Source organism: Heloderma suspectum, chromosome 10 (genome assembly GCF_057233095.1).
Source record: "Heloderma suspectum isolate Gila_16-S chromosome 10, 16-S_ref, whole genome shotgun sequence".
In the NCBI taxonomy this organism is placed as follows: Eukaryota; Metazoa; Chordata; class Lepidosauria; order Squamata; family Helodermatidae; genus Heloderma; species Heloderma suspectum.
In genome coordinates this window covers 15,049,221-15,061,021 of record NC_139467.1, presented here as the reverse complement: position 1 = coordinate 15,061,021, position 11,801 = coordinate 15,049,221, and the positions used below count along the sequence as shown (strand labels likewise).

Here is an 11,801-nt window from a genome sequence, read left to right as displayed (position 1 = left end):
TCCTTGATCATTTTGGTTGCCCTTTTCTGCCGCTTTTAAAGGTTGTTTAAAAGTGTTGGCCCTATAGTATTAGGGGGTTGGCTGGGGGTCCTTTAGGCTTTACTTCAGGTAGCAAAATTCTCCTCAGAATTCTCCACAGAATTTCTCGACAGCTCTTTATTACGATTTTATTTCGTATTCTCTCTATAGTCATTCCCTCTCATTTGATTCCCTCAGGGGATGTAATGATATGTTTAAACGCAAGTGAAAGGAAATATACTAAAAAGTTAAGAGAAAAAAAAGCTGAAACCACCTAAAACTGCCTTAACCATGACCAGTGGAAAGCACTGCAACCCCCAAAAGAACGAATGTGTTGACCTTCCAAAAGATCTACAGGTTTTGGCTAATCTCCAGTCTTCAGTTATCAGGTGCAAGGAGGAGAGGGAGAAGAACAGGAAGTTCATCTGCTCTGTAGGGTTGCCAAGACATGCAAAATAATAATAATAATAATAATAATAATAATAATAATAATTCAGCAGGTGCAGGTTCCCCCCCCCCCAGCATGAAAAAGCAATGGTGAAGGCTTCACCTGTTGCATTTCTGGTGGCTGTGTGGCTGTTAAAGGCATAAGAGCCCTGCAGGAGAAGGTGGGAAAAGTGTTATCTCTCTGCTTATGGGCCTCTTCCTCCCCACTCTGTATAAAATCTCCCATGGTGACAGTCAGGAATTTGCTTTTAGGGTCCAACTGGCTCCTACAATCAGAATAGTTGGTACACCTGTGTGGGGTCATCCAATGAAACTGATTGGCAGGAGGTTCAGGCCAGACAAAATAAACTATTTGTTCACACAGTGCATAGTTGGTTTATGGCCATTAACTTATTATGGTGTTAGAAAAGGAGTCTCCCCCAACCTGGATCCCTCCAGATGTTTGGGTCTGCAGGGACTCATACAGAGAGACAACAGGCAACCTAGAGGCTGCATAATGCAGATAGCTGGTAACCATGGAGAGAGACCAAAACATCTGGAGTGTCAAGGGCTCCTTGGAGGCCTCTCTCAGTCTAATCCAGTAGCCAAGTCCAGACACAGACAAAGGGATTCTTTTCAAAGCTTTATTCTTCTTTTACAACTTAACAACTCTACCGGTAGCAACTAGATATGAGCAGCAGAGTACCTATGCCCTAAGTTGAAACAGTTGGTCCCCGTTTGAAAGGGAATTACTGGCAGACCCCTGAACTTAAGGACTAGGGAGAGTCCCTCCCCTTTTCCCTTGGGTCCTCTGGGCGCAGCAGTTGCTTGCGCGCCAACCGGGCACTACGCCTCCTTTCTGCGCCCTCCATTTGGCGCCGCTCTCTGTGTCGGCGTCACACGTCCACCAAGTCTGCTTGCAACTCTGTCACTCCCAGGACTGCTGTCTAAGCTAGGAATGCTGGTGGGAGGAATCTCCGTCAGCTGTTGGCCCTGGGAAAGAGGAGCGCGCTCCTCTCCCAGGAGCAACTCCTCTTCCTCAGAATCAGAACTACTCTGGGATTCTATGGGCTCAGCGTCCACCCTGACATGGAGAAACAAGGTTGGGGAATGTTGGATCATTAGACCAGGAGTGAGGACCGTGCGGCCCTCCAGATGTTGTTGGACTACAACTCCCATAATCACTGACTGTTGGCCACGCTGGCTGGGGCTCATGGGAGTTGAAGTCCAACAACATCTGGAGGACCACAGGTTCCCCACCCCAGCATTAGACAAATGTAAAAAGGAGGGGTCTGTTGATTGATGGCTATTGGCATTACACAGCCTCCAGGTTGCCTGTTGTCTCTCTGCACAAGTCCTTGCTCTATATTTCCAAAGTGCAAGCATGCCCAGAACAGTGACTCATACAGACCCTTTGGGAGGGGGGCTCCTCTCCGACTGGGTCCTTTCTGACTCTTATAGCGCAATCCTACACATGTATGCTCAGAAGTAAGCCCCATTAAGTTCAGTGTGACTAACTCCCATCTCTAGTAAGTGTGCATAGGATTACAGCCTTGCACGAATAAAGGTACATTTTTGCATCTATTGGACGGGGAGGAAACCGTGGTCTATTTTCTACACGTAGTGGACACTCAGTGCTGTGGGAAAGGCACTCTGCGGGCTCTCGGAGGCGCTTGTTGCTGCACGTGCCTAAAGACCGGACGATGTCTTGCCATGTAGGCGCATCCCGGAGCGAAGTATTCAGACGGGGGGGGGGGGGGGAGTTTCATTTGAACAACAGCACTTTTATTTGTTTGTTATTATTGTTCAACAACATCTGGAAACTGCTGTAGTTTCTGCTGCTGTACTGATACGGGACTGCTGTACTGCTGTACTGATACGGGACTTCGGCTTCGACATGTGTGAATTCATCCTTATGCAGAGCGTGCCTCTGAGCATACGCAGAGTGCTCCGCCCCTTCACCACTGAGCAAACTCAGCCGGCCCTGAACATCTGCGTTGGGAAGGTTTCTAGGGCAGGGCTGTGCTTCGCAGGCAGGGTTGAGCCCCAGTACCTCTTACGCGGGGGCAGCGGAGTGGGGTGGGGGAGGGGCGGCGATCCCGAGCCTTTGCCAAGTGCCAGTCCCCGCCCCGCTCCTGCTGTGGGCCCCTGATGCCCCCCACCCCCCCGCCGGGCCGGGCCGGGCCCCAGCCACCCAGCGCAAGCCCACCGTTTCCTCCCTGCCTCCGGCACTTGCTCCCTCTCCCCTCCCCTCCCCGGGGGAGCCCCCGCCCCGCCCCGTGACGAAGCACAGAGAGACCGGCCCGCCGGCGGGCTGCGGAGTTCCTGCGGCGCGCTCTCCGGGGCTGGCTTCCTACGGCCCCTTTTCTGCCCGGGCTGCCGCGGTCTGGACTCGCGCGCTCCCTCGCTTGGCCCGCTTCTCGCCTTGTGCTCCGCGCGCGCTGCTCTCGCTCCTGTCCCCTAAAACTTTCTCCCCGTTTCTCCTGTTTTCACAGTGTCTTCGTCGCTCTCTTCGCCGCTTTCTTATTTCCCATCCCTTTGGGACTTCCTGTAGCTTACTGGCTACTTGTCTTCCTTATCAATCCCCCTGTCTCTGAGTTTCTTTCTTTCTTTCTTTCTTTCTTTCTTTCTTTCTTTCTTTCTTTCTTTCTCCCCTTCTCCAAAGGGTCCCAGCAGGTGCCCCCCAGTGCCCCGATCGCCCTGGCTGCCTGCTGGCTGCTCAAGAGGCAGGGATGGGGGAGTGCCCAGGGGGTGTTCACCCCGTGCCTCCCAACGCCCGGGGCCAAGCGCTCGGCCCCTGCCCCCGGCAGCGCTCAAGAGATGCAAAGCAAGGAGGACCCAGCTGAGACCATGGTGCTGCCCATCCCGGGCGAGCCAGGCGAGAACCTTCGACGCCTTCGACGGAGGAAGCTCTTGCTGGGCGAAGAGAGGAAGCTGGCAGGATGGGCCCTGGGCACTGCCCTCCTGGGCATCTTCTTGATGGTGTTGCATACCGAGCTGGCTTGGTTCGGGCACTGCCAGGTAAGTGGGCTGCAGCTTCTCTTCCTGCCTTGTCCTGGCTTTCCCACAGGTTCCCGGCACTGCTGCTTCCACCTGCACTTGCCCCCTCTGCCTCAATCCTCCTGGCCTGGAAGTAGAATTACCAAATGCTCCTCCTGTGTTAAGGCAGGTTTGTGCCCCAGGTCAGTTTCCATTTGGGGAAGGTTACGTTTTGCTTCACATGAACATTTGGCTGTGCCAAATTTGGGGTTAGAAAGAAACTTTCCTTAAAATCAGATTGGCTGGGGATCTGGGATGGAGAGAACAGGCAGACAGTTTTTCCGTCATCTGCCAATCCTGCCTCCCAAGATTCTGCTGCCTTTGTGCCTAATGAAGAGTCCTGTGAAGCTCGAAAGCTTGCACGTGCTTTCATCAGCCCTAGTCTGTCTGACTAATTACATACTTTGGGCACAGCCCTTCAAGAATTACTGGAGATGTAGTGGTTGGAGCATTGGTCTTGGATGAGGAGAGATTCTAATTCTTATGAAGTCCACTGAGTGATGTTAGGCTTTTCGCCCTCTCAGCCTAAACTAGTTCATAAGGCTGTGGTGAGGATGAAACAGGAGGGGGAAGGGATGAATCATGCCCTGAGGAACTCTGAGGAAGGCAAGAATAAAAATGTAAACCTCCACTCTCCCACCCCCTTTGCCATGCATGTCCCTCTATATTTGCACCAAACCCTCAAAATAGGTGTCTGGTTAAGATATGGAAGGAAATGCAAGACAATTTACTATTTCCTAAACCAAAGTTAATACTGCACATTGCTAGAAGGGAAGGCAACTTCTCATATCTTCTTTTCCGTTCTGCAGGGCAGTATCACCTCGTGACAAAACAATACCCTCAAAACAATAAACAAGCATGCCTTTTAATTGTCTCCGCCCTCCCGCACACACTGATCAGTCCACTAGAAATGGTAGTTGATGAATGTACTGATTAATTGAGCCCTAGTAATTAACCCATGGAACTCATTGCCACAGAATGCATGCGGCTTTAGAAAGAGATGAAAATTATGGACAATAGGCATATCTGTGGCTAGTAATAATTATAGTTTAAAACCATATCGTCATTTTCAGAGATGGTGTATTTTGGACTACTAGATGCTGGGTGTTAAGAACAGGATGTGACTATTTCCACCTCGAAACTCCTTGAAGGTTTCTGATTATCTACTGTAGGTACAGATGTTGATGCTGAACCGGATGGTCCATTGATGTGATCTGGTAGACTATTTCTTAAGGTCTTCTGGGAGTAAACGGTGCTAGCAGGCGAAACTCCTTGGTTCTGTGTCTGAGGCAACCTTACCTCTAGGCAAGACAAGACAGTGGCCTCAGGTGGTAGATTTGAGGTGCTGTTAAAGGTTACCGTGGATAGAAGATGGCTCTAACCCCACAGGACATGATCCATGGGAACATTCTGTTGCGCAAGCCTCATTTAAATGAATGAGAACTGAGGACTGAAGTAGACGTGATGCGGGGGCTTCCTTCCTTCCTTCCTTCCTTCCTTCCTTCCTTCCTTCCTTCCTTCCTTCCATGTTATTAACAGCCTCAGGGCCTCTGATTTGGAGTCCCCTGGCCTGCAAGGAGGTCAAATCAGTCAATCCTAAAGGAAATCAACCCTGACTGCTCATTGGAAGGACAGATACTGAAGCTGAAGCTCCAATATTTTGGCCACCTAATGCGAAGAGAAAACTCACTGGAAAAGACCCTGATGCTGGGAAAGACTGAAGGCAAAAGGAGAAGTAGACGGCAGAGGATGAGATGGCTAGATAGCATCACCGATGCAATGAACATGGACTTGAGCACACTCCGGGAGAGAGCGGAGGACAGGAAGGCCTGGCGTGCTATGGTCCATGGGGTCACGAAGAGTCGGACTCGACTTAACGACTGAACAACAACATGCTACCAAGGGGAGGGGAGGTAGAATTGCCCTCCATGCCATTTTCCTGATTAAAATCCCCCCCCTCAAAGCTGCTATTTATCCCATTGAGGAAAACGTACATGTATCATAAATGAATGTTCCCAGCCACCCTTGTGGGGCAAATAGCAGCATGGGGGGAGTTTCAAATGAGGAAAAAGGCTACCTCACCCCAGGATTGCAGTCTCAGTCCAAATTTCTCTCCCGCGGCTGCTATTAATATTTTTATCCTGTTCTTGGGCCTCCCATGTCACCTCTAGTTTGGACCTGGGGCTTGTGCAGGAGAACTTCCCTGTGGATTTTGCTCCCCCCCAAGTTAATTTGTGAGGGCTGTGGGAAGGGTAGCATGTGGATTTTCTGCCTCAAGCACCAAAATGATTTGGTTCCTGCCCATGGCCAGCCAGGGTTATCTCATGATTAGTACGACACCCTCCATGGGAGGACACGCTTGTGCACCCGTATTTTCACACCGTCATTACCCAAATTGTCCTGTGTATTGTGCATCGCTGAAGATACTTCTCTGCCTGCTGTGCCTTGGACTAATTTATTCTTCAATAGTCTGCTGCACGCTGGCTTTCAAGTAGGGTGTTCTTAAATTGCCAGTAATCGCTACCCTTCCCCCTTGCAATTTTTTTTTATTTATTTATTTATTTATTTATTTCATTTCTATACCGCCCAATAGCCGAAGCTCTCTGGGCGGTTCACAAAAACTAAAACCAAACAACACACAATAAAACAATTTAAAATATATAGAACATTAAAACCACATTAAACATTAAATTTAACCTTTAATTGAATGATTAAGCTCACAATGGGCCTGGATGTAATTAATACAATAGCTGCAACATGAAAAATCAGTAATATTTATCATCTGTGCGGAAAGAGAAAAGAGAGAGAAAGGGAGTGGGTGGGTGGGTGGAAGGCATGTAACTTTTTCACTAAAATTGCAACCTACAAATACAAGATAATTATGTTTTTTTTTAATCTTGCATTTGGGGGCTGTAATTTTTGTGAATCGCCCAAAGAACTTGGGCCGTTGGGTGGTATAGACATTAAATAAATGAAACTAAATGAAATAATATTTATCGCCTGTCTGGATAGGGAAGAGAGTGGGAGGGATGGCAGAAAAGTAGTGAACTGGAACTGGGTCCCAGCATGTGCATTTATATGTTGGCATGTTCATGTGTGTGCACACAAGAGCCCAAGGGTTGGATCCAGACTTAAGTTGGATCAGCTGCGCTGACAGAAGTTGACTTCTCTGACTCCTCTTTCCCACGGCAGCCCCTCCAGCCCACTGAAAATGGAGACCCTGACAGAGAGACAGGAGACCCTGCTGAATGGGGTGAACCGTAGTGTGGGGGAGAGGAGGGGATCCCTCCAAAATGGGGTGGGTGGAGCCCTTCATCTTGCAGAATGTAGATCCTAGATCCAACCCCACGTGTACATGTACGTGTGCGTGTGCGCACTAAAATCACTCTAAAAAGGCATCCTCCACATCTCATAACACATAGCAGGGACCGTGTCTTACTAGGGGTAAGTAGTAGAAAATAGGGACAGGTGGCCTGTTCCATGCACTTCATAACGTGAAGAGGAGGTGTCCTGTCCCCCCCTCCCCCCGCAATCTCTGGTGTATGTGTTTGTGGATATGGGTGTGGGGTTTGTATACTGTCCCCATAGTATTCAGTTGTCTGAGTCATCTTGGATTTGATTTCTCCAAACTATTCCTTGCCCTGCAGGCAACTCTTGACTGATGCGTTCTTTGTCTGGATAGCAAAGGACTTTGAACGGGTTTTTCCCCCACCACAAGTGAGGCTTACCTTGGTGTTTGCAGTCCCCCACCTTTTAATCCATATGAAAACAGCAACAACTCTACATTGACTAGAGCCAAATGTAGCCCACCAAGCATGGAGAGTAGCCCCCTAAGGGGGCTCAACAAAACCTGGGTTTGCCCCTTGTCTGGGATTGCAGAAACCAGGAAACTGAACAGGACACATTAGGGGCGCAATCCTATGCGTGTTTAGACAGAAACATGCATAGACACAGCTGGCGGGGCATGCTGGGAGTTGTAGGACTTTTTTCTGTCTAAACATGCATAGGATTGCGCTCTTAGTGGCTTTGTGGAGTGGGGGGGGGATTTGGCTTGATGGGGTCACAAGCTCTACAGGCCTGCCCAACAATGTACTTTTGATCTTTAAAACGGCTCTCTTCCATCTTGTATGCTTTGTCAGCGAAGTTCACAAGTGCTGCATCCGACAGAGTGCATGAAAGATTATGCCGCAACAAAACATTTCATCTTCAAGGTGCCACAAGTCTCTTTGGCAGATTCCAGATGAAATCATATCCTCGGGGTGCAACTAGATGTGACATGTAAGATCCACAATAAAGATCTTCCCCATTAAAAAAAAAAGAGGCAGGGAGTGGGGAATTGGATTGTTGGACTTTAGTGCTGGGGAACAGGGCAGTTAAACCCTACTGCTTGCGCCATTTTCCTGATTAAGATTGCCCCTCCCAGCTGTTCTTTGTCCAGCGTGGGAAAATGTACAGAATACCTGTATAATACCTAGACATTTTCCTTGTGAGGCAACCAAAGACCAGCTGTGTGTGTGTTTTATTTGGAAACACATGCTCTGAGGCATTGTGGGAAATTAAAATGGTGGCTCAAAGATCCAGCTGCCTGGTGCTCTCATTGGAGCACCAGAAAAACAAGGGGCCAGGGTAGGCATCAGCTGTGGGCCCTGTGGGGAAATGGTACCCCAGCAGCTGCCCAAGGATGCTGGCGCCAGGCCTGAGGGCTGGCATTGAGTAGGAGTGAATCTCCAGGGTGATACCAGACATGAGCAGTGCATGCAGATTTCTTGGAGCATCTCCAGCCTCCATCTTGGACAAGACAGTGTTGGCCTATGGCAGCTTCTTTGTGAAGTCTGTCTGCCAGCTCGGCCTGGTGGTGTTTTGGAATGCTTCCCTGCCCTGGTTAAGTGCCGGCATGGGGAGAAGGCCCATGCAACCCTCAGGTTTCTCCCCAGGCACGTTAAGCTTGCTAGGACACCATCTAAGGAGTCCTACACTTGCCACTGAAAGAGCTCCAAAACAAGCAATGCATTGTGAGACGGTAAGAAAATGACATATTTTCAGGTGGTGTGACAGAATATGAACAGTCCTTTATTAGAATATACTGTCTTTGTAATGTATGACATTTAAGTGGCTTTTTGCAGTTCCAGTCCTTTATTAACTTAAAAGGGAACACAAGTTTTTAACACTCGATGATGAACAGCTCCTTGGAATAAGGAACAGGCGGCAAGTCTACAAGGAACATCTGCTTCTAACATATAGCGCAGCATTCCCCAACCTGGTGCCTTCTAGAGGTGCTCTCCAGCCATGCTGACTGGGGGTGATGGGATTTGTAGTCCAACACATCTGGACTGCACCAGGTTGGGAGAGGCTGATTTGTACTTGGTTAATAGCGCAATCCTATGCATGTTTAGACCGAAAAAAGTCCCACAACTCCCCAGCATTCCCCAGCCAGCCATGCTGGGAGTTGTAGGGTTTTTCTGTCCAAACAGGCATAGGATTCCACCCTATGCTGTTGATTAGAAGTGTTTACGCATGACCTGCCTGTTCTGGTCTGTAGCTGCAATTGTGTTGTAGGTTTTGCTTTATGTGCATTTCATTGTTGTATACCAATTTGGGAGGGCTCAAGCCTTGAAAGGTGGCCTAGAAATATATTAGACAGATAGACTGACAGACAGAGAGATAGAGAGATAGATGTGACTGGAGTAGTTGGTCATAACAAGAGCCCCAGTGGATCAGGCCAAGGGTCCCTCTATTCTAGCATACTGTTTCCAACACTGGTCAGCTAGAGTTTTCTAGGAAGCATGGAAGCAGTGCACGAATGCAATAGCCTTCCCCTTCCTTTTGCTTCCAGCCACTGGTGCTCACATATACACTGCCTCTGAATAATGGCCATAACAATAATAAGCATGTGTATGGCACTTCCCAAATGTTTGGAGTGTTTCACATCCATTATCTAGATCTAATCCTTTCAAAAACCCTGACAACAAAACTTAAAGTAGTGGTGGGCAACTTGTGTCCCTTCAGACCTTTTGGCTTACAACTCCCATCAGCCCTAGCTAGCACAGCCTATGATGGGGCTGATGGGAGTTGTAGGCCAAAATATCTGGCAGGCCACAAGTTGCCCACCCTGGGCATAAGCTTTTGTGGACTACAGCTCCCTTCATCAAATGCTTGAAGCGTTATCCTGTAACTTATACATGGTTGCGGGAAGAGTGGGGAATTGTAAAAAGTGAAATAAAATGCAGGAAGTGTGAACAGTGGTAATTATGTTACTAACTGCTGCCGTTCACAAAACAGTTGTTGGGTGATAACAGAGACACACTAGAATTGGTAATGTAATTAAGGGCGCAATCCTCTGCAGGCTTAGATAGAAAAAAGTGCTACAACTCCCAGCATTCCCAGCTATGCTGGCTGGGGAGTGCTGGGAGTTGTAGGACTTTTTTCTGTCTAAAACTGCATAGGTTTGCACCCTAACACATATAATGGTATTAAAAAACCTTTGTCCCAATTCAAGCCTAGCCGTCATAGCTAAGAGGTGCTAATAGACCTGTCCTCTGTGAATTTATCTGTAGACATGTCTGTATCTCCTTTTAGGAGTTCAGTGCATAAGGAAAGCCATGCTGGGATCCGACCACTGACCCATGTCCAACAGGGGTCAGTTTGATGCTTTCAGGAAGCCCACAAGCAGGGCATGAAGCTGGCAGGCCTCTCACTGCCACCCTGCACTTCCGCCTCCTGCAGTCAATATTCTGAGACTGGCATTCCTCTGGTGTTCCCCCTGCAGTCGGTTCCCCCTGCAATCGGTATTCCCAGCCTCTGAACATGGAGGTTCCATTTAGCTATCACAACAAGTGGTCTTCGGATATATTCCAGCATTGCAAACTTTTAAGAGGAGAGTAGGTTTCATGTTTGGTGGCTAGTTTTGTGGGAAAAGGCGGTGGTGAATTTTCGTAGCTACGCTTGAGAATGTCCCCCTTCCCTCTAATGCAGAGCCTCTTTCCTCTCGCCCTTCTTCCTCCCTTACCGTGTTGTTCTGGTTCTCCAGCCTTGCTGATTTCTTCTCCTACAAGAATGTATCCTATATCTTAGCCCACAGAAGCAGTGACAGCAAGTCCCTGCTGTGACTTGCCTACTCCATCCCCTCCCTGGAGATTTATCACAATTGACTCCTGCTATGATCAGAGACCTGCAGGGTGAAAGACACCGGGGACATCAATACCACAAAAAGGAAGAAGGGAATGTGCTTACGCATGGGTGGGGTGCAGGGCTGAATGGACAAGTCCTAGCGTAGTTGGGCAATAACATGCTGAGGGAAACATGTTTTCTGAAAGTAGATTTGTATCAGGGGCATATTTCAAAAGATGTCGGGGTTCGAGCCTGCCCTGGAATCTTTACCCCCATTTGGTGTGTGTAAGGCATGTCAGGAAGCTTAGGTGATCCACTTAATGAGGGAAACTCAGTAGCTGCACTGATTGCCAACGTTCTGTAACTGACCCTTCTCCCTCAGCAGTTAGAATGTCCGTAAACATTCTGTGACATCACAAAAGCTCAGGCACCCGCAAGTGTTGCAGGTGACAGGGAAACTGGTATTTAGTCCATTACATTTATGAAGTGTTTGAAGGGGATATGCTGTAGAGCAGTCATTTTCAAAGTGTGAGGCAGATCTTCCAAGGGAGACCCAACTTCTTCCTTGATCCTCTTCCAGAATGGGCCAGGAATTTGACAATCAAATTTTCTGTTGATTGTCAGTGCTAAGTAGGGTTCCCTCCTTTTTAGGATGGTGGTGGAGTTGTGTATGCATTTTAAGAGCTACATGACAAGCAGAAATTCAACAGGTGGAGGATTTCCTGGAGATGCAGTGCTGGGGGGGAAGTCTCACCTGCTGAATTTCTGCCTGTTGTGCAACTGTTAAAGGCATAGTAACCCTGATAGGGAAAAGTGTGGGAATACTTGTGAGAAAGACCAATTAGGTAACCACCTGTTTTTCCAAAGTTCTTTTTCATCTAGTATATTGTTTTGGTAGGGGGAGGATATATTCATTTGTTCCGCTGATGAAGAGGATCGAATTTTGTGAATATGGACTGCTGTAGATGCAATAAAAAAGCAAGACTCCTGTACTTTTAGAGGTACAACTACATCTGATGAGGAAATAATGAGGTACTGAACCCCTCATAAAGAACATAGGTGGTGGTGGTATGGAAGGGAGAACTGGTACATGAGAGGGGGCTCTTGCCCCTTCCCTTGCATGCTGATTCTCCCTGCAAATCCCCCCACCCCTGCCCCGGCCATTTAAGATTCCGCTCTGGCAACTGGGCTGCAAAATGGAAAGTAAGTGC

General features: G+C 48.4%; 1 protein-coding gene across 2 annotated transcripts in view; it reads left to right on the top strand.

Moving 5' to 3' along the window:
* Positions 1 to 2,739: 2,739 nt before the first annotated feature.
* Positions 2,740 to 11,801, top strand: part of KCNN4 (potassium calcium-activated channel subfamily N member 4) — a 55,192-nt gene continuing 46,130 nt past the window's right edge. Inside the window, exon 1 of one of the 2 annotated variants that reach the window (XM_084815265.1) lies at positions 2,740 to 3,465. In XM_084815265.1, the coding sequence (XP_084671391.1) occupies positions 3,265 to 3,465 (201 nt within the window). In that variant the 5' untranslated portion in view covers positions 2,740 to 3,264. The remainder of the gene's footprint in view (positions 3,466 to 11,801) is intronic. The other variant, XM_084815266.1, reaches the window with a different exon arrangement.